Here is a 20,931-nt window from a genome sequence, read left to right on the forward strand (position 1 = left end):
TAGATTAATATCCTCCTTCGGAACAGAGGAGTACTGGCTCAGGATTTATTTCAAAAACTGTATCAAACATTCAATAATTTGAAAGTGCTAAGCATCTACATCTGGTTTTACACTTAACATATTTCTATGTAGAGAAATTGTCTTACTTTACTCTGCTTGGCTGGGGTCATCTCTTTGTCAGAATAAAGGACCTTTTCCTGGGCAGACTTTTCAAAGTGCTCTTTTAAAAACTTAGTTGAAACCTTCGGAATCTCTTCGTCCTCAGGTGTATCAATGACTACAAACAGAAAATAATACCAGGGGTGTTACATAACAAATAAACATGACGTTTGAGAAGAAAATTATGATACTATGGGAAGCTTCTCACAATATATGTTAAATAAAAAGGTTCAAGGTATATATGGTTAATATATGTACACAAGTTAATATATGTCAAGAAATATAGGAAGAACAGTGGTGATGGTTATATCTGGATAGGAAGTCATAAGTGATGAAACTGTTACTTATTTTAATTGTATATATTTTTCAAGTTTCAAGACCTACTTCCTTTTAGGAAAACCAAAATAAAGCCAAAATAGATAGAGCCAAGTAATGATTGCGTCACAACTGGCTTAAATCATCCTTTGTAGCTCTTCAAGGCAACAAAGCTTTTCATTCCCCTTTTATAGGCAAGACAAATTGGGTCTTATGCAAACTTGCACAGATTTGTCTGTAGTTTAATGTCATATCTGTAGGTCTCAAAACTGAATTTAGAAGTGTTTAAATCCGTTATTAGAAGCAATACAATCCAGATAACATTTCTGTTCCCAGGGAGCTTGATAAACATTAAGTTTTATTCTAGGTCCTTGAGGCAAAAAGCAATTCAGAGGTGGCTGGCATACCACCTTCTAGGCTTTTAGGATGAATTCATAAGACTGATGGGCAGTGAACTATTTCAGAAGCTTATTGCATCTATTACCACACACAGAACCTAATTATATATAGAAATACTACTCTGTCCCCTTTGGGACCATGAGTCATAGTTACTAAATGTACTCAGTGGGAGGGATTGTGCTTTGGAAGGCTTCCATTCAAACACAGACACATCAGCAGGAGCAAGGTATATTGGGGACCAATAATAACAGATTCTCACCTGTTTCTTGAACATACTGATGGAGCTGAGAAGCTTGGCTTATTTCCTCAGTGTGCTTTTTAAGATGAGAGGCCTATGTTTAAAGATAATTTTAAATCAATAATTGTTTCTAAGAAGTCAGTTATTTTAGTACTATACATATATTCTTCATTTCACAGTGATTTTCTTTCAAGACTTCAGTGAACATTGAGAGATGCTAATTAAACTTCTATTCCTTATTTTTATGCATGGGCACATGCTGTAAAATAATATATATGAATTAACATCTAAAGTGCACTCATATTTTTAGGATGCTCGTTTTATTTTTTAAAAAATGTCAACTCCAAAGTACAGAAATAAACATTGATATATATTGATAATAAACACATAAAGGACATTAAAAGCAATTGCTTACAACAAGGTAAGAATTTCTACACAGCTTTGTAATCTGTTTGGAAAGTATTGTCTTTCTAAGTAGTTACCATTTCTGTTCCAAGAACATCACTTTTGTGTGTTTTGGAAACTTCTTGTTCATTTCTTTCCGTCTCCTGGCTGTTTCTTGAAATGTCGACCTGGCTACTATGGATTACCTCCTGAAAATAAATGAATAAAGAAATATACAATGTTTTAAGAAAAGTCTGAAAATGTTAACTTTTTTAATTAATGGAAAAACTTAATAAAATTAAAATTAATTAAAAAATGGAAGTTCCTCAGTGTATTAGTTTGCTTGGCTGCTGTAACAAATTATCATAAACTTAGTGGCTTATAACTGCACAAACATAATATTTTATGGCTTTGTAGGTCAGAAGCTCTGACTGGGGGTTTTGACAGGTGTTAGTAGGTCTGTATGCCTTTCTGCAGGCTCTAAAGGAGAATCTATTCAATCCTTGTCTTTTGCAGTTTGAAAGATTTCCTGTTTTCCTTGGCTGATGACCCCACTCTATCAGGCTGAGGCTTTCTCTCATTGCCATCTCTGATTCTCTCTTCCAATTCCCTGTTCCACTTTTAAGAACCTTGTGTTTACATGGGGCCAATCTGAATAATCCAGGATTCTCTCCCTGTCAGAAGGTCAGCTGATCAGCAGCTGTAATTTTATTTGCAATCTTAATGCTCCTTTGCCTGTAATTTACATATTCATAGATTTTTGGGAATTAGGACATAAATATCTTTAGGAATCATTATTCACTACCCTTAGTGAGCTGCAATGTAAGAAAGATGAACCTCAAAAATGCAAATCCTTGATGAAAAAAATGTATTTTGTTATTTACAAGCCAACTTTTCAGGTTACAGAAAGACCCTGCAGTCTTCAACTTGGCCATCTAGTTTGATGACACATCCAGAGTTCAAATGAAGACTATAACCAACATAAAGAGACCATATTATGTTAATGTGTATTTCCCTCTCTTCACACATGGGGCTACTTTTGATTTTATTCAAGTTAGTACAGGTGACCCTGGCTGATTTGGATGCTTTGAAGCTCCTCTTTATTTTGGTGATCCAGTCCTGCTGTTACTAGAGACTGTGATCTGATACAAGTATATGAGTGACTGATTGATTGATTGATGTGATGAGTCACTTGGCATATTGTTAAAAATCTTAACATCAAAAAATAAGGATATGAAGAGATTACTCTTCAAGAACCCATGAAACTGAACTTGTTTGAAGTTGGGCATTCACTTTCATCTGCTTTACCATCAAACACTATTTTTGAGATATGATTTTTTAAAAATTTGCCTTTGTAGAGAATAGTCAGGTGAGCAAATGTCCATTATTATTCATCATATAGGAGCACTAATTTTTTTTACACAAAGTTAAAGTTTTGAGCTGTCAAATTCTAGTCCTTTAAACCAACAATAAATTTAAAATTAATTAACAAGACCTTGATTTTTTGTTTTTATTTTATTTTTTTAGTGGGCTTGTAGTGTGTGACTTCCCCCCCTCTAAAAGTATTCAGTATACAGGGTATAATTTCTGGTTAACCAAGCAGCCGTAAAACATCTGCTTAGAGATACATAGTTCGATCTGATCTTATACTTTTCTAGGAAGGAGACTTAAGAAAAACAGTTGGCATCTTCCTAAAAGTTCTACAGAAAATTGAAGGCAAAATGTATGTTTATACTTTAGAAAGTAGATTATATTTCATTGGATGTATTAGTTAACTAGAAATCCTTTCACAATGTATACATATATCAAATCAGCATAATGTATACTTTAAATGTCTTATAATGTTGTTAACTATACCTCAATAAGGCTGAAAAAATGTAGACTGTATTTCATTAAATTGAATACCAGTGTAATTTTTTTCCCCTTGAAGCAGAATGGTTTTCTAGCCTGAGTTAATAATCCACATATATAAAATGATTTTTAATAATATGCTTGGCATACATATGTGCCAAGGAAAAATTTACTTAATTAGTGGATTACTAAATTAGCAAACTTCTATTAATAAATTATTTTCATTGAATCTTCTATTTGTTGGAGAATGTCCTAGAAATGAGATGAAACAATGAGCAAGTCGTGTACTTTACTTTCTCAAGAGGGAGTACAGAAAATAAATAATCCATATCCTTTCCTTTAAGTTCAAATAACCAAAGTTTGATTTAATAGGAAGCTTTGCACAATCAAATTTTACTTAAGGGTATCAGTAACATTAGACTGTAGGGAACAATAACAATCACTGAAAATGCATGAGCACAAATAATAATTCTTTCCGTGACAACTGTTTACAACTGTGAGAAGCCTTTCCATCTATAAAGATATGATGGAAATATTCTATGGCCTTCTTATGATGCTGATTAAACAGACAATGAAAGGACAAAGGGCAGTGGGAACCTGACCAGTATGAAGGTTCTTAATGAAGTGCACCATGATCATTACTACAGAATCATGCCTCTACTTACAGTTCCATGGGACAAGCTATGGCACAGAGACATGCTTATTTGGTCCAGTTGGTGCTTTTAAATTAGAATTTAAATTATAAGTTAAATAAGTTAAATTTAAATAAGTTATTACTTATAAAAATTAAGACTTCTGCCTGCTTTTGTAAACTTTAAAGATCTGACAGTCCTGGGTTCATATTCCAACATGTGAGTCAGTTTCTTGCTGGAACAAAGTAATGGCCAACTTTTTTACCTGGGACATGTACTTTTAAGCTGGTCACTATTCCCATCATTTGCTAAGTAACACAAGTTGGTATTAAAAAAAAGCCTGCCTGGAACCTATAGAAATTCTAGTTTCTTATACTTGCTGCTTATTATCAGACTGAAAGACTAGAGTTAGTGATTTGAATCTGTACATTGAGAAAGACAAATGCAAACGTTGGGAGTAAAAAACAGTAAATAAACGTATTTTTGACATATTTTGAAAGTTATTTTTTGGGCACTTTATACTGAATGTGTATCTACTTCAGTACAAACAATCCATGCCTATCCTATCTAAATATATTTTCTTGTAAGAGATGACACAACATGAACAGTAACAGGGTACATAAATTTAGCTAGCGTTTCTACTTGTGCTATTACTCAATAGAACTGTAATTGCTATGTGAGTTTGGTATGTTAGTGTCAACATATCAATTTTACTGCCCCCAGGTTGCTGTAATTTATATAAAATCTCTCTTAAAATATGCCAAGATTTTATTTCTATTGTTATGGTGTTTCATATTTTGCAACTAGTTGAGCTTGAATATTTTTTTTGAACTTGTGAAAATTTTTATTTTATTTTTTTAAGTTTTTATTTATTTTTTAAATTTCTTTTCAGTGTTCCAGAATTCACTGTTTATGCACCATACCCAGTGCTCCATGCAATATGTGCCCTCCACAATATCCATCACCAGGCTCATCCAACCTCCCACCCCTGTTCCCTCCAAAACCCTCAGATTGTTTTTCAGAGTCCATAGTCTCTCATGGTTCATCTCCCCCCCCAATTTCCCCCAGCTCCCTTCTCCTCTCCATCTCCCCATGTCCTCCATGTTATTTCTTATGCTCCACAAATAAGCAAAACCATATGATGAGTGAGCTTGGATTTTAAATCTGACTTTCACTCTTCTCAGTGGCTGGTGTCTAAAAAGAACAGGGTTAGGTAAAAGGATGGATCATCATAATGCTCAAGAGAAATCAAATTACACAAATAAGATGTAATAAAAATTCTGGCAAGAACACTATACATAAATTCACACAAAAATATTAATAAAATTGGTTCTTGAATATTAAATTCAAATATAGCTCAGGCTGCAAGAGACAAAATGCAGTCTTGTTTACAAGTTGGATCAACCAGGAGTCAGAAACAAGATTTTATATTAACTCGCTCCTCTACGAGGTATGTTGTAATCTTGGGTAAGTCACTAAATCACACTGAAACTTTTTTTTTTTTTCATCTCATTCACCCATTTATAGAAAGAGAAACAGATGATATATGTGCTCTAATATGGAGTCTAACAAAGAGAATGTGGCATAATCTCAAAATAATATGATGCTTATATAGTTCTTACCAATCTGATGTCGGCTCATATGTTAGACAAGTATCTTACAAAAAAAATCTATCCTCGATATATACTTCTTTTTCTTTAAACAATTTTATCTATTTATTCATCAGAGAGAGAGAGCAAGCAGGCAGAGGGAGAAGCAGGTTCCCTGCTGAAGAGGGAGCCTGATTCAGGACTCAATCCCAGGACCCTGGGATCATGATCTGAGCTGAAGACAGATGCTTAACTGACTGAGCCATCCAGGTGTCCTTGACATATACTTCTAAGTAGATTTCTCCAGCACAGAAAAGACTTCATGTTCTGCCTATCCAACTTGTCATTGTTATTATCAGTACCGGAAAAGGCACTGTATATTCCTACCAATAAAAATTCAAACTCATTGTAGCATAACGAGTAAGGAAAGAATAGAACCCTTTTTTTTTTTTTTTTAAAATGGTGACTCACTGTTATTGTGACTTTTGGAAGTATACCCAATAGAAAAAAAAAATATGATAAAAATCTGGTAGAATAGTATGGAGTAATTGCCTCCCTAGAGTGGAAAAAACAGTTCATGCTCAATGCCAATAATTCAGCCATTTTACCTATCACTAATCTCATTTTTAATAAAACTAGGAATAGTTATGATGTTTTAATGCTATTTGCATCTTTGTCAAACAGACATAAACAATACCAAAAATGTGCTATTTACGTTACCAAAACTGTCAGCAGATTCAAGGTTTGAAAGAATAAGCAATTTTTTTAAAGTGATGAACATAACTATTTCTGGTTATTGTATTGTGTTTCTCTAGATTTGGATATATTCAAATTAAAACCTGTTTCTTTGGCCATGGACTTTCTTTATTTTTAAAAAATTTTCTTTAAAAATTTACAATACACAGTCTGATTTCCCTAGGGTTTGAGCTTCAGGTTAAGGCTTTTCTACATTCACTATACATTTTTGAAATCATGGCTCAAAAACTGTTTTCTGTTTAAAACCTTTCCTGAGGGGCGCCTGAGAGGCTCAGTGGGTTAAAACCTCTGCCTTTGGCTTGGATCGTGGTCCCAGGGTCCTGGGATGGAGCCCTGCATTGGGCTCTTTGCTCAGCAGGGAGCCTGCTTCCCTTCCTCTCTCTCTGCCTTCCTCTCTGCCTGCTTGTGATCTCTGTCTGTTAAATAAATAAATAAAATCTTAAAATAAAACCTTTCCTGACTTTTCTAAGTCATCTATTCCTGCTTATTTTGTTGTTGTTGTATTTCCATTCTGTCAGTACAAATCTTTATTACGTACTTATCACATTTCACAGTCATTATTTGACAATATGAATCTCTCATTTAACTGAAGTCATGCATCCTCAAATCTCAGTTTTAGCATCCTGGCAGATACTAGATGACTGCCGCCCCCCCTCCCTGACGCCAGCCTTAAATATCAAGGAGTAAGTGCATGGGCAAATAGTCATATTTTTTTCCAAGAGTATGAACATTTTATAATTTTAAATCTAGTTTAAAAATTGAGAGTCTAAATTTTTCCCGCATAATTCGACGGTTTTTAGTATTTTAGCTAACAGTCTTTGATACTGAACATTTCATAATTGGTTGGTGAAATTACTGAAGCTGATGTGTATAACAATAACATGTCCATCACTTTACAAAGTTCTCAGAAAGAGCCCTCTTGAAGACATTGCTAGGGATCAGGACATCTTTGAATGAATATGAGCAGTGTAGTGATGCTATAAGGAGTAACTGGCATCATTAGAGGGAGGAGAAGCCTGTACCAAGAAACCAAAACATGCACAAAGACAACAAACATACACAAAGGGAAAGAACCTTTCAAAATAGAAAAATATATTTTCAAATAGGCTTTTATAAAAATATCTTCATGGTTCTGGAGTGCCTGGGTGGCTCAGTCAGATAAGCATCTGCTTTCAGCTCAGGTCATGATCCCAAGGTCCTGGAATCGAGGCCTGCTCAACGGGGAGTCTGCTTCTCCCTCTCCCTCTGCTCCTCCTCCCTGCTCCTGCTGTCTCTCTTTCTCAAATAAATAAACAAAATCTTAAAAAACACACACACACACACACAAAAAAACTCTTCATGGTATTAAACAGACTAGTTTGTATTTCTTTTTAGTGAATTAGTATTCATTGAGTTGATGAAATTGAAGTGTTGTCAAGCATCATCTAGAAACAGCAGAATGCATTAAGCAGAATTACTATGACATAAATTAAGTTGAGATATTTATGATGACAATGAAAGACAATACTTTATCTTAATTTTTAATATATACAAATAGGGAAAGATATCAAGTGGAAAGAAGAATCAAGCAATTGTAAGTCCCGATTCTTTGTCTAACTCAATATACTCAGAAGTGAACCCTCCAGTTTCATTTGGCTCAGTAGTAAATCTATGAGCATGTACTAGTTGACTTGTCAGATCCAAAGAGACTGATGGTGCAAAACATTAAAAGAAGCTTAAAAACGTAAGGTGGTGACATTTTCCTTTGAAACCATCGCATCCCTAAACATAAGTGATGCTATACAGCTTCACCTATTCTTTTATTCAACCAACAGCTCCTAAGTACCAAACAACTATCTCCATCACATTGTGTGAGGCATTGTCAGAATTGTTTTAATAAAAGTTTCTACAACTAAATTTCAATCTACTTAAATGCCTATCAGTCATCTCTCTATCCATCTATCTCTGTATTTCTGCAATACAGAAAAATGTATTCATATATATTTAATGGAATAAAAAAGCTCAGCTTGAAATTCTCTTGAGGCAAGACTTGTAATAAATAAGGTACATGAATTATGTAGTTTTATTACATAAATCTCTGGGAGAAGTATTATCATTCAATTAATTACAACTTTTTTTTTCACTGAAAATAATTAGGCTTTGGTCATGTTTAGCTACTAAGAGCAAAACTTATCTTTTCTAATAAAAAATACTTGATTTGAAAGTAGAAATATTTGACTTCAAAGAGAGATTTCTGAATAAACAATGCCAGCTTTAACTGCTAGAACTCTGACTGTCCTCTTCATTTCAAAAAATATTATTTATAGAGCCATATCCCTGCATCCAAAAATGCTGAAGATCCATAAAAAGAACATATAAAAGATGTACTCTCAACTGGGCCATCAAACATATTAGTTATATAAATAACAATATTTATTTGACAAACTAAAAAAGCAGGATACATAAAAACATTCAATTTGCAGTAAAGGATGCCCTCTGGAAGTTTTATGTAGATGTGTGTTAAAGATACACATACGTATACAATATTTCAATCCAACATAGACATAAAGCATCTTAAAACCAAAGTGCCACAAGGATATAAATAAACATAAAAGCACAATAAAAAAGGATAAAACTTTGAGTCTCAAGGAACACTGAAATGACAGATAAAAAGCTTATAAGAAGAATAAAAATATTTTAAAGAAAAAGAAAACCAGAGGCTACATGTATCTTATGTTAATTAATGCAAACCGAAATAGAGAAACAGAAGAATTCTGCCTCTTTATTACCACCCTATATTGCCAATATCCAATAGATTTTTAAGCCCTACTAATTCTATGTTTAATTATCTCTCAAGTCAATGCAGTCTTTACACTAAACTTCTGACCCATGTAAGTCCTTGTATAATCTATTTCAGTAGTCTCCTAACTCTCCTTCTTCCACCTAAATTGACCCCCTTTAGTTCAACACTATAGAGCCAGAAACATCTTTCGTAAGTGCAGATCTATTCATCTTACTCTCTTGTTTAAGTGATTGCCTTCGAATAAAATAACAGTTCTTTAACATAACACAGAGTTTTCTTTATTATCTGGGCTTTGCTTACATCTCCAGCTTCATACCACAGTTTTGCCTCATTGTATTCACAGATATACTATTTACCCATTGTATAAGGTGCTCCTCTTGCCTAGAATGTAATTCTGTATTCATGAAAAATTATTTCAGGTCTCAGCTGGAGCATTCTCTGCGCTTAGATGTCTTCCTTGGCCTTCTTTCATTCAGAGTAAGGTTTATTACTTCCTGGTGTCCCAACAATTCTCATTTATATTTTCTATCATAGAATAATTGCGCTTTAATTATTTGTTATATGTCTATTTCTCTGATATAGTGAGCCCCTTGAGGGCAAAATAATATACACATCACTGAATTTTTGTTCCTGACATCTGGTAGGTGCTTAATGACTATCAGCCGAATTAAAAAAATACAAGGCATAGACTCCAGAAGCAACCTTCTTGAGTTGGGATCATTTCTGCTCACTTTCTTTGGGCAAGTTACTTAACCCTCCAACATGTCCATTTCCCGTCCTCTCCACCCTCCCCCACCAATAAAAAGGATTAATCAGGGAAAAATAATAGTGCCTATGTCAGATGGTTGTTATGAGGAGGAAGTAAGGGAACACCTGACTCATAAGTGTTACATTAGTGTTTGCTATCTTTACGTAACAGATATCCATTGCACACTTACTTTGTGTCAGCTATTTACAAGGTAAGAAAGGCAAAAAAAAAAAAAAAAAAAATTGGATGAAAGTATTTTGTCTATGACTCTGTCTATAAATTTTACTATTGAAATTTTACCATGAATTTTTCATTATAGAACTAAGCCCAGAAACTAAAGAAGAAACAAGCTCTAATATATACTTTTTTTTTTTTTCCACCAGAGATGTAGTGGATTTGGGGGATTTATTCAAAGAGAAAGAAACAAAAAGCTGCCTGTGCACATTAGGACTCTTCCAAATCATTCTGGTTGCTAAGACGTGGAAATACTCTACAGAGACATGGCCAGACTGTGGCTTTGTGATCACCTATTCAGTCCATCTTTCATGAACTCATACCTAGTGAACAGTCAGTTCACAGTGATTTAATCCACAATTATGTGTTTCTTCTCACACTTGCTCTTTCCTAAAGATCCTACTGTATGACTATCATTTAGACAATAAATTAAGAATGTTAAGATTTATGTATTAGCTATATATATATATTTTTTTTTTATCCAGTCACAGCTCCCAGTTTCAAACATCAGAATCTGAGCGATTTAAACAGGAAAGATAATTTGTTAAAGAGAAACTGAGAGGCAGAGGTGGGGAGTGGAATTCATGGAATCTCCAGATTTCAGAAAACAAGACCTGGAGGTTTTGTAGTCAGTAACAGAGCTGAATAATGCTGCAGAGCCATCTGGTGAACGCACCCCACGCTGTTGTCACTGAACACCAGACACATTCATTGCTGAAGTTATCAAAACTACATAAGGATGTTGCTTCTAGAATAGTTACTTCTTGAGATTGGATGCTGTTAATCTCTTGCCACCAGCCATAATTAAGATTAATTCCACATAGTCCCTGCTTCTCATGTCATTTCTTCATTTCTTTATGCAAAGTCTGATTTGGACTAGGAGATTAAGTGTGTGGTATTTGCAGCTTCTCCTCATGGAGGCTGGTTCTGCCTCATTGGTAAGAGGCATTCCCAAGTAAAGAAGGAGTTTCGAATGTCAAAAAGATTGAAAAGTGGCTATTACCCTTGTTATAATAATGTAATTCATGAACACTGAGGTCTTCTTAACCAAACGGAAACCAGCTAAAAATGTTAAGTAAAGGTGTTTATTTTTGACAACAGATAACATAGTAGGAAACACTATTCATGTCTTATAATGGAATTGATTTGGGCCCATTTCTTGGCCATATATGTTCCATGTGATACTACAAGGACATATAGGAAGACTTAGAGATAGTACAATTGGCCTGCCAAGAGGTTGGAAAGAGTTCCTGTTATACAAACTTTCCTTCTCCTTTTATTGTCCCTCTCTGTCTCTGTGAACATCAGTCTTGTTCACTGGGAGGAATGACATTTTAAATCTTTATATAAAATCCAAACAGAGGGAAGAAACACAATAAAGTGGATTTGGCTCCGATGCAAACATTTCAAGATTATCTGTGCAAACAAGGGAGTGTAATTATCAATTACAGCTACAAATGAATTATTCTGATCACTTGGGTTTTCTTCAAAAGGAAAAAGGAAAAATGGGGGAAAATAAAAGGTTAACTAATTGCAGTTTCACTGGTGAATGTATCTACTAGCAACACGGGGAATGAAAAGAGATTGAAGTGGCAGACAGGGATATTAGATTATAGCTGGAGTTTGTCATCAAATCAAGTGAGAAATCAGGTAAATAAGTTACAACTAATTTCAGCCTCACTTAGAATCCTCATTTGTAATTTGCTGCGACAGAAAGTAGGGAAGCACTGAAGGAGATAGAGATGAGGCGCTACCATGGATTGAGTGTTGTACGTGTCAGGAAATGTACAAGGCACTTCACACTTGTATAAAACCTCATTTCCTTAGAACTCTACTGTTCTTAAAATCTACATGCTGATTATACACAAAAGGATGATACACAATTTTAAAAACACCAAACATACACCACGAATATAATGTTTTCATAAGAATTCCATCAGCCAGCTATTTTGAACCAATGTTCTTAACACCTAAAGGCAGTAAATGACATATTCTATGTGCACTTATTATATGCTTAGAGTGTGTTTAAGGTAGAGACAAGAGAAAAGGAAAGCCATTATCCTCAACCAGTTAAATACCTTGAAGAACAGCATAATTCTGAGAGTCCTTCAAAGAAACCCAAAATTAATAATCATGTACACTAATTTGTATTGTATCTTAACTCTTGAAAAATCACTGGGTCTTTCACTACAATATCTTTTTCACTGCTATACCAGGTAACTACACATTTGTTTTCCTTTCTTTTAGGGCTGGTGATTCAGTGAAACATCTTTTCTATCAATTTAATATTGGTCATCAATGCAAAGGTTTGACAAATACAAAAAATCAATGCCAGAAGTTTAAGAGGTCTCAAAATCGCAAAGAGGTTCTTACTAAAAAGGACCAAGGACTATTTGCTTTAAGTACGTGCTTATGTAGTTTCATTTTACATTAAAAAAACAACAATTATTTAAAAAATTGAGCTATTTAACTCCTACAGACTTATAAAAAAAATCAGGTGACATTTAAGGACATACTCTCTGATCTGTAATAGAAGTCCTCCCAAATAAGCTAATAAATACCGGTGCACTGTAAATGACAGAAAACCTACCCACCTGCTGGAGGCTCATAACTGAAGATCAGGTTTGTTTTTAAGGATGGATCAGAGCAGATGAGATTCAAACAGGCATTGATAAAAAGGAATGATAGGTCTTTACAACTTACTTCAAATATTCAGATAAATACTTGATCTCCTATCTCAAGATGATAAGAAGAGAGATTATATTGAACATAAGTGTCAAACACAGAGCCCATGATTATTAAATGATTTAACTTGCATTTTGTGTGAAAAGATATTCTCTGTCTCACCACTGTTTTTATAGGAAGAAATCAACATATTTACGTTTGGCTGGGGCAGTACACCTGTCAAATGGTAACATAGGTGTCCTAAGGCGAGCTCAGGGAGGACAGAAACCTCCCGTGGAGCAGAAGGGTCAAAGCTCTCTTGATTTTGATTTTCAGTACTAATACGAACCATGAAAGTGGGGCCTCGTGATCCTTCTTACTTTTTAGGTTTTAAGCAGGAGGTGTAGAGAAAAGTTACCACAGGGATAACTGCCTTGTGGCAGAAAGTGTTCACAGCGACGTCACATTTTGAAAAACAACAACAACAATACACACACACATACAAACATATTTGCATTTGGTTCTGATATAGAAAAGGTAGATCTGTATGTGTCTGTAATTCTCTCATGTATAGTTTTTTCACATTCCTTCTTCCCTGCAAATTATTGCTTCTTTTCTTTGTCTGTTTTCCATAACCAGACTTGATGGTACACTTTGTCATGATATATCATAACTCCTCCTGTAATGGAAAAGGTCTAGAAAAATAAGAGCATGAAGGAAAAGGAGTTGAGTGGAAAAAAGGAAAACTCCTTTTTTTAATCCTCTAAAAGAAAAAAATAATAAAACAATATAATCGGGGGGAGCTGTTGATATTTGTAGAATAATGGCACAAAATATTTATGATAAAAGGCTCACAAACTGAACCCCAACCTAAAGGGCTGACTTCATCAAAGTTCCCCCAGATCTCCCCAAAATGTGTCTGAATACCATGTGATATGAATTCTAGTATTAAATTTTTGTGATTTGTACTCTGAAGACAGAAATGGATTTCAAATGCAGGATGATGTCTTTAGCACTCTTGGTATTTCCCCCATGGGGAAGGAAGATAGATTGAGCACTTGGCTCCCCCTGTTGGTATCAGTTTGGTGGCTGGTCTACAATGTGTTTTGTCCTGAAGGGGTAGGAAATGAAGTAGCCTCAGCTGGTTCCTACAGAGATAATAACTTGCTCCTTTCCATGGTAGATGACTCTGGACAGAGACGGATAAAGAACGAGGCTGTTGGAAGAAGATGTGATCTTATTCCCTGTGCCGTGATCTTGAGATCTGCATAGAAACTGCAAAAAATAAATTTCCCAAGCAATATCCCAAACAGTTATCTCTGCAATAGAATGGTTCTGAAGACAGAATGTTTTAACATCGCTTCCTTTTCTCAGGCCTTGTTTTTTCCCAGGTTATTGGGGGTGGGGGTGGGGGTGGGGAGGGGAGTATGCTAATTTGTTTGTAATTATGCAAACTAATCAATGAACATTAAAAGAATAGACAAACATATCTCGATCTAATCATATTCAAAGACCCATGAGGATGGGTTTATTTAGAGAAATACTAGATCCAGAAGAAGCAGAAAGAGCTAATATTCTTATGTCAAGTGCTTACAGAAAACACCCATTTTCATAAAACTAACTGTGGAAAAAATATTTTGCCCCTTCTACAAGTTTTATAAGCATAATGATTCTGTTACATTAAGGTTTCTTTTGCTATAATTTTCCTTGCTCCTCAAAAACTAGCAAAGTCTGTGAACTTAAAATCCCGTAGCTTGCCATTCTAACAATTCAAAAATAAAGCACCTTTAATTAGTATAATGTATTGTTTCTATATTTGAGAATTCTATTAAGTATAATTATACAAAGAGCACATTTCCACTTTTAAACTAATATGAGACTTCAAACTGAAGGAGAGGCTGTATCAACACATTCCTTCCTCCAGCTTTCCCTCTGAGGCTCCCACCTCCTGTAAGTACACGATGACCTAAAATTCCATCATGTCCCAATGTCTGTCTTTTACCTCTTCATCAACATCAGATACTTTGGGGGATCCCTGGGAACAGGAAACTCTGGGCAGTGATTTTGTGTTTTGTGGGAAAGGGTTCTGGTGACCCTCTCTCAACATCCCTGGGCCCTGAGATAAGAACAAACAATACCACTCCTTTTCCCCTAAAGCAATCCCAATTCATTTTCCTTGAAAGGAGTGAAGGGTGTATCTGTAAGTGCACTTGTCTTCTGCAAATGAAATTGAAAATGGGTTCTATAAGAACAAATAGGTTTACAGAAACCCACAATACCATTAAGAAGAAAAGCTGTGGTAGTGGTACTCCAATAATTGGGGTAAACATTGCTCCTACAAATTCTATTTCGGAGCACAAGTAAGATGAATCTTAGAAAGAATAGCAACCAGTTCGGGATTTTTTGAAAGCACTTATGTCTGTGCTTGCAACTCAGTCTTACTTAGCGGGTTTTTCTACTAACCCCCAGGCTCTGACAGCCTGAGAAATAGTGCCAGGGCACCCTTTGTAGGATAATATTTTGCATCCCCTCCAAGTCACCAGGCAGATTAGCTCATTTAATTATTAATGGCATAGGAAAGGAGCCCAGGCTGATTGCACACACCAGAAGGACTGCGTTATTTCATCAAGAGGACAGAATTTCCACAAAGGACCAAGGCAAACATTTTGCCAGGGGTTAGAATGAGTTTCCCTTTTTAATGATGCACTGGATTGTCCTGCAGTGCTGTCCAGGGGAGGTAGGAGTGAATCCCTCTCTGCAGTAGCAGGGAGAACTCACATACCAACCGATTCTGCAGAAAGTAGCTGAAATTGGAAGTTGCAAAGGGACCATGACGAAGGCTTTATGGTCACACCTCAGCAGGCAGTTAGTAATTACCATCGACTTCATCTGGGGACAGCCGCCGTTGAGAGTTACAGTGTGTGGCTCCAAAGCAATGCTGTTGATGTCGGTAGATCACAGACATTAGTCTTAATTGTACTTTTTGGGCATACCTCGTGTCTTGGGGGAAGTGGACACATTGCTTTAGTTATGTGAAGGGCCAAATGACTATGAGCCAGTTTACTATGTTATTTAATAAAGTTGATCACTTTGCAATTAAATCCCGTGTCTTTCAGAAAATAATAACTGTATAGAAATATCAAAGGTACAAACTCAAGAGACATTAGGTGTACAGACTGTATAATCCTATAAAATTAAAGCTTTTTTGATAAAAGATTACAATAATAAGAAGTTAAGTATCAGTTTTAGTTAATTATTGGTACATTAGTGTGGCCTAAACTAATAAATTCATTCACTTTTTAGTTTATCTTTGTTCTAATTGGTTTTCCTTAAGAATTTGGATGTATCTTTCCTTAGTTCATTTATACCATTATCTAGTTTAATTTTAATATTGAAATATAACTGTATATATACAAATAACAGTATTTCAATAGTGTCTGAAATTAACAAAGGAGCTAACAGGGTTTGGGTACAGGTAAATTGGTTGTTTGGCTGACTGACATTTATTCTATTCACCATGATTTCCTTATGCTTTTGTTTTCTCTGTTCTCCACAGACCCGAAGAGCAGTACCATTCCCCCATCCCGGACCGCAAGCCAGAACAACTTAATCAGAATGACCTGGGCTGCCTGGGGAGTTCCTTTATTAATTTACACTTAAGGGTCTAACCTTACTGAGGGCCGAAGTGACTCAGGGGACCTGAGCTCCCTCAGAGACTCTGTCCCTGTCTCAGCCTCACAGGGAGAATGGTTTCATTCTAAATCCTTATCTCGTCAGAGAAGAAAGAGGTGGGAGGGGACAAGTCAAGGGCTCTGAAAAGCCATCCTGCTTCAGGTTGGGGGTGATGCAGAAACTGATGGACAGAGGACCCATTGGAGACCCACCACCACTGCATTGCTGCACCCCCAAACAGGAAGCTTCGGGTAGAAGCATGGAATAGGGGCTTCATAAGGAGGGTGGGGCATACTTCTAGATGAACCAGGCTCATGCAGGCCATAATGGAATCAGGGTTTGGGGGGCCCATAGGAAAAGCCTTTCTTTCTTACATCCTGAGAAATACAACTTCTTACAGAGTTTAGTTTGTGTTTTTGCCTTTGTCTTCATTGTAATTGGTGTGAGTAGTACTAACTGTGGTTAATTTACCTTGCAACTTGAGCAAGGAATTGTTTTTACAGAATAGAATTCTTTTCGATTTGGTATCTCTAGAAAAAAGTATGGGCTTCTGTCAAGACCTACAGAACCAGAGGAAGGTAGACATGGATAGAAAGAGAAGAGACAGGTGGAGATTGAGTTAATGGCAGGGTCACAGGTGGCAAGATGGCAAGGCAGCCGCAGCCAGGGCACAGGTGCGGAAAGCAATAATGAAATGTCCAATCATGAACGTAACACAGATAGTTTTGAATGTAAAGGTAGAGGTGAAAAATTCAGTTTATCAAGTGTGCATCTCCGAACCCACAACTGGATCAAAGTTTCCATTTCTACTTCTTGTTGAATTAAAAAGGAAACTGAGTTGTTAGTGTAGGGCAAAGCTGGTTTGCTGTATGGTAACAGGAACTAGGATGTATTGATTAATAAATAACTTGAGTGAACCAAATTCTGCATAAACCAGCTTGTACAGGCCTGATGGTTAGTGGGTTATAGACCTCAGTTGGTCGAGGCCATTGTTTTATTGCTTGCTTTATTTAGCAAACTCTTGGTCTTCTGATTCTAACTCAGCATTCTAAAATTAATCTTATTGTGTTCTTTTCAGTACCAAAGCTCACTCACAATAGGCACTGAGAAAGAGTCGTAGAAGATGGTTTAAATGGTTTGGCCAGTGGGAAATTTATGTGCATTCACTGGAGAAAGGTCAGGCTGATAGCCTGGCTGGTGTCAAGGAAAGAAATGGTTCTCTGGCAAATAGGGGTCCTTATTTCTTATTATTTGTACATATTAGCATTGATGTTGAAAAAAGCACTTACTATATTTTATTCAGACAACTGGTGGAATGTATTTTAACTTCATTGTTTCGAAGCACAAACCAGAAAATGTCACAAGGTAGGTTCTACCCCTTACAAATGTTTTCCTCTCCCTTCCACATATCAACTAAAACGAGCTGAGAGGCTACAGCCCTTGCAGAGATGGAAAAAATCAACACTGCCTCAACTCTTTCTCTTTTCCTCATTTATTCAAGCAGGGTAGGCTCTTTTCTCTCTTGCCTGATTCAATTCATATATTAATTATATTTTCCTCTCAGTACACCATGTCACAATAAAGCAGTGAATAAAGCAGTCTTCAAAAGCGAATGCTATGTTATTCATTTGCTCCCACTTGAAAAAACATGCTTTTACTCATAACGGCATCCCAGGGCGGCAGTGAACCTGTGTAAAGTATGTCCTATGCATATTCCCTTCTTTGGCTTTCCCAGAGATCGCCCTCATCTTGTCATTACCTAGAGTGGGGGATAATCACTTTTTCCTCAGAAGGAGACATGTTATTATAATTTTTAAAATATGCACTAAAGTTACTGACTACTTCAGAACAACAGATGCCCAAAGCATTCAGAGAGATGTTAATTTTAAACTAATCTTTAATTACTTAATGAGCTCCTAGGAAATGATTCTGTCTCCAAGGGCCAAAGAATTAGGAAAAAAAAAAATTGAAGTGTGTGAGTTCTGAGGCATAGAGCAATGTTATCCTTCTTTGTCTTTTTACATATACATAAAATGTTTATGAATCATATTTTCCTTTGAGAATAATTAGCACCTGATTATGCTCTCTTAGCTTTAGCGGAAATATTGCTGATGATAATAGCTGGTGTTTATTGAACAATTCATATATGACAGACATTTTACTAACAACTTTACATGGAGCACCTTATTTTATTCTTAAAACACACTCGCTACTTCATCTCATTTTACAGAGATCAGGAGGCTAACACAGAGGATTCTAACCTGGGCTGTCTGGCTTTGGAGACAGCAGGCCTGCCCATCACTCTGGATTCCTGTTTGCATGATGCTACTTTAAGTTGTAAGAGTCATTAAAAAATACTATTAAAAAATAGCATACACAATTAAAATACAATATGAGACGCACTTTTGATTATAAACTTATCTGTTGATAGAGATTTAGGTTAGATTGGGGCTGTCAATAGAAATCTATGACTTTGAAGAATTACGTACACGGCAGAAAGCTAAAGGTAGGTTTAAAGCACTTATATGAGAAATGCTTTGCAATGTGGACATTTCCCTGATGAAAAATGTTTAGTCTGCTAGAAAATAATGATGGGTCACCTTTAAAGAGTCTAAAACACACAGATGTCAGCTTATATCTGTTACAAGCTGTCAAAAATGTTTTCTATCAACCTAAAATTGTCTAGGGATTGTTTCAAATCCATGTAACTTTACAGAGTGCTAATGTTTGCATTTGGGTTTTTGAGACAGCAGATAGATACAGAAAGATGCGTACTGGCCTGCAGCTTCCTCATGGCCCACGTGAAGGGCAGCCGCAGGAGCGGTCAGGAAGACCTCACATTCTTGAAATGGATTTGGTGTAGCCATTTTCACATAAAAGCAGTCGCCTAAGTGCTGTGTTGCACTGATTACTTCCAAAATTTGGGGGGCTCCATCTGCTCCTTCCCACTTAAGCCACTTAGAAAAGAAAACACCAAACCAAACCAAGCAACCTCAGAAGAGTACAGGCTTCCAGGACTCCAAAATTAAGCAAAGAGCTACTCAGGACGGTTTAAGTATGAAGGAAAGAAAACAAAGACATTCCAGTGAGAAGATGAAGGTCAAATCCTGAGTGTGAAAATATGGCACAAAAAGGAATGTTGGAGACTGCTAATGAGTCCAAGGTTTATCTTGGGGGTGACAGGGAATGTCGTAAAATTGGATAGCAGTGACACTATATGACTTTGTAAAGACACTACACAGCCACCGAATTGTATGCTTAAGATGGGTGGCTTTTACGGTACGCCACTTCTATCTCAATAAGGCTGTTAAAAAAGAAAAAAAGAAGGAAAGGAAAGTCTTGAAAACACGGAAACCATAGTATAGGCAAGTGAAAATGAACTCAGAAAAGAGATGATGGTCGTTTCACATCAATAACACATGCATTCTAATACTTTCTGCAGTGTATTTCAAGGCACCCTTTTAAGAATTCGGGAAAAGGGGACACCTGGGTAGCTCAGTTGGTTAAGCAGCTGCCTTCAGCTCGGGTCATGATCCCAGCATCCTGGGATCGAGTCCCACATCGGGCTCCTTGCTCGCTGGGGAGCCTGCTTCTGTCTCTGCCTGCTACTTGGTCTGCCTGTGCTCAATCTCTCTCTCTCTCTCTGACGAATAAATAAAATCTTAAAAAAAAAAAAAAGAATTCGGGAAAAGATTAAATAACATTTCCTCAACACATTCTTTTAAGAAGCTGAACCCTCGCCCCATGCCTCCCTCACCCAGTGGCTCTGATGGTCCAGAGTGGCCGCTTTTTCTAATTTACATAAGGATTCTCCACAGGCTAGCAGTGGTGAAACTGAAACAGGCAGAACCATGAAGCATGACAAGTCTAGAATACATAAATAGGACATTATCCCAGACGGCATAAATAAAGTTCCTATATTTTATACCTCCCCCCCTCTTTTTTTCTATTTCAGAATCCCTTTTTGAATAAAAGGCAATCTGGTAATATAGTCTGATCAATCAGCAGACAGAGGGATCTTTAACCTGAGAGATAGCTTAATTTCCAAAACTTGTCTAGCCCTGTTGTTCATCTCCTAAACGACTACCAAATAGCTAATTACCCTGAAACATCTGACTTTAGTATATTAGAAAGGAGAGAGGGAGATTGAACTTATTACACCTTGTAAGATTATTAGTAATTGTGACATCAAATACTGTCAGAAATTCAAAACAAATGCTCTTTCTTAAGTCTAATTAAATTTGATATTCAAATTAGTATTAGTTTTCATATGTTAACAATTTTTTTTTTTTTTTTTTTTTTTTTGCCAGGGCAGACTTAGCAGAGAGGTAAATCTCAAGTACTTTCAACAAGCAGACTGAAAATACCATCTGGGTGGACAACATCTTTGGGAAGACAGAATTAACTATCTGCCTTTACCTGTAAAGATCCTCAATCCCCACTGATAAGAGAAGCAATTTTTAGAATACATTAGATAGCTGTAAAAATTTAAGTGAATAGCTAATACA

At 36.1% G+C, this 20,931-nt stretch overlaps 1 protein-coding gene across 3 annotated transcripts in view; it reads right to left on the bottom strand.

Moving 5' to 3' along the window:
* XIRP2 (xin actin binding repeat containing 2) overlaps positions 1-20,931 on the bottom strand; it is a 75,055-nt gene that overhangs the window by 20,264 nt on the left and 33,860 nt on the right. For all 3 annotated transcript variants that reach the window (XR_009351901.1, XM_059167121.1, XM_059167120.1), the window contains 3 exons: positions 1,594-1,704; positions 1,133-1,205; positions 147-277 (listed from right to left, as the gene is read on the bottom strand). Coding sequence is in view for 2 of the 3 variants with exons in the window: in XM_059167121.1 (XP_059023104.1) it covers positions 147-277; positions 1,133-1,205; positions 1,594-1,704 (315 nt within the window). In the remaining variant the exon portion in view is untranslated. The remainder of the gene's footprint in view (positions 1-146; positions 278-1,132; positions 1,206-1,593; positions 1,705-20,931) is intronic.

This window comes from Mustela lutreola, chromosome 3, assembly GCF_030435805.1.
Source record: "Mustela lutreola isolate mMusLut2 chromosome 3, mMusLut2.pri, whole genome shotgun sequence".
Classification (NCBI taxonomy): domain Eukaryota; kingdom Metazoa; phylum Chordata; class Mammalia; order Carnivora; family Mustelidae; genus Mustela; species Mustela lutreola.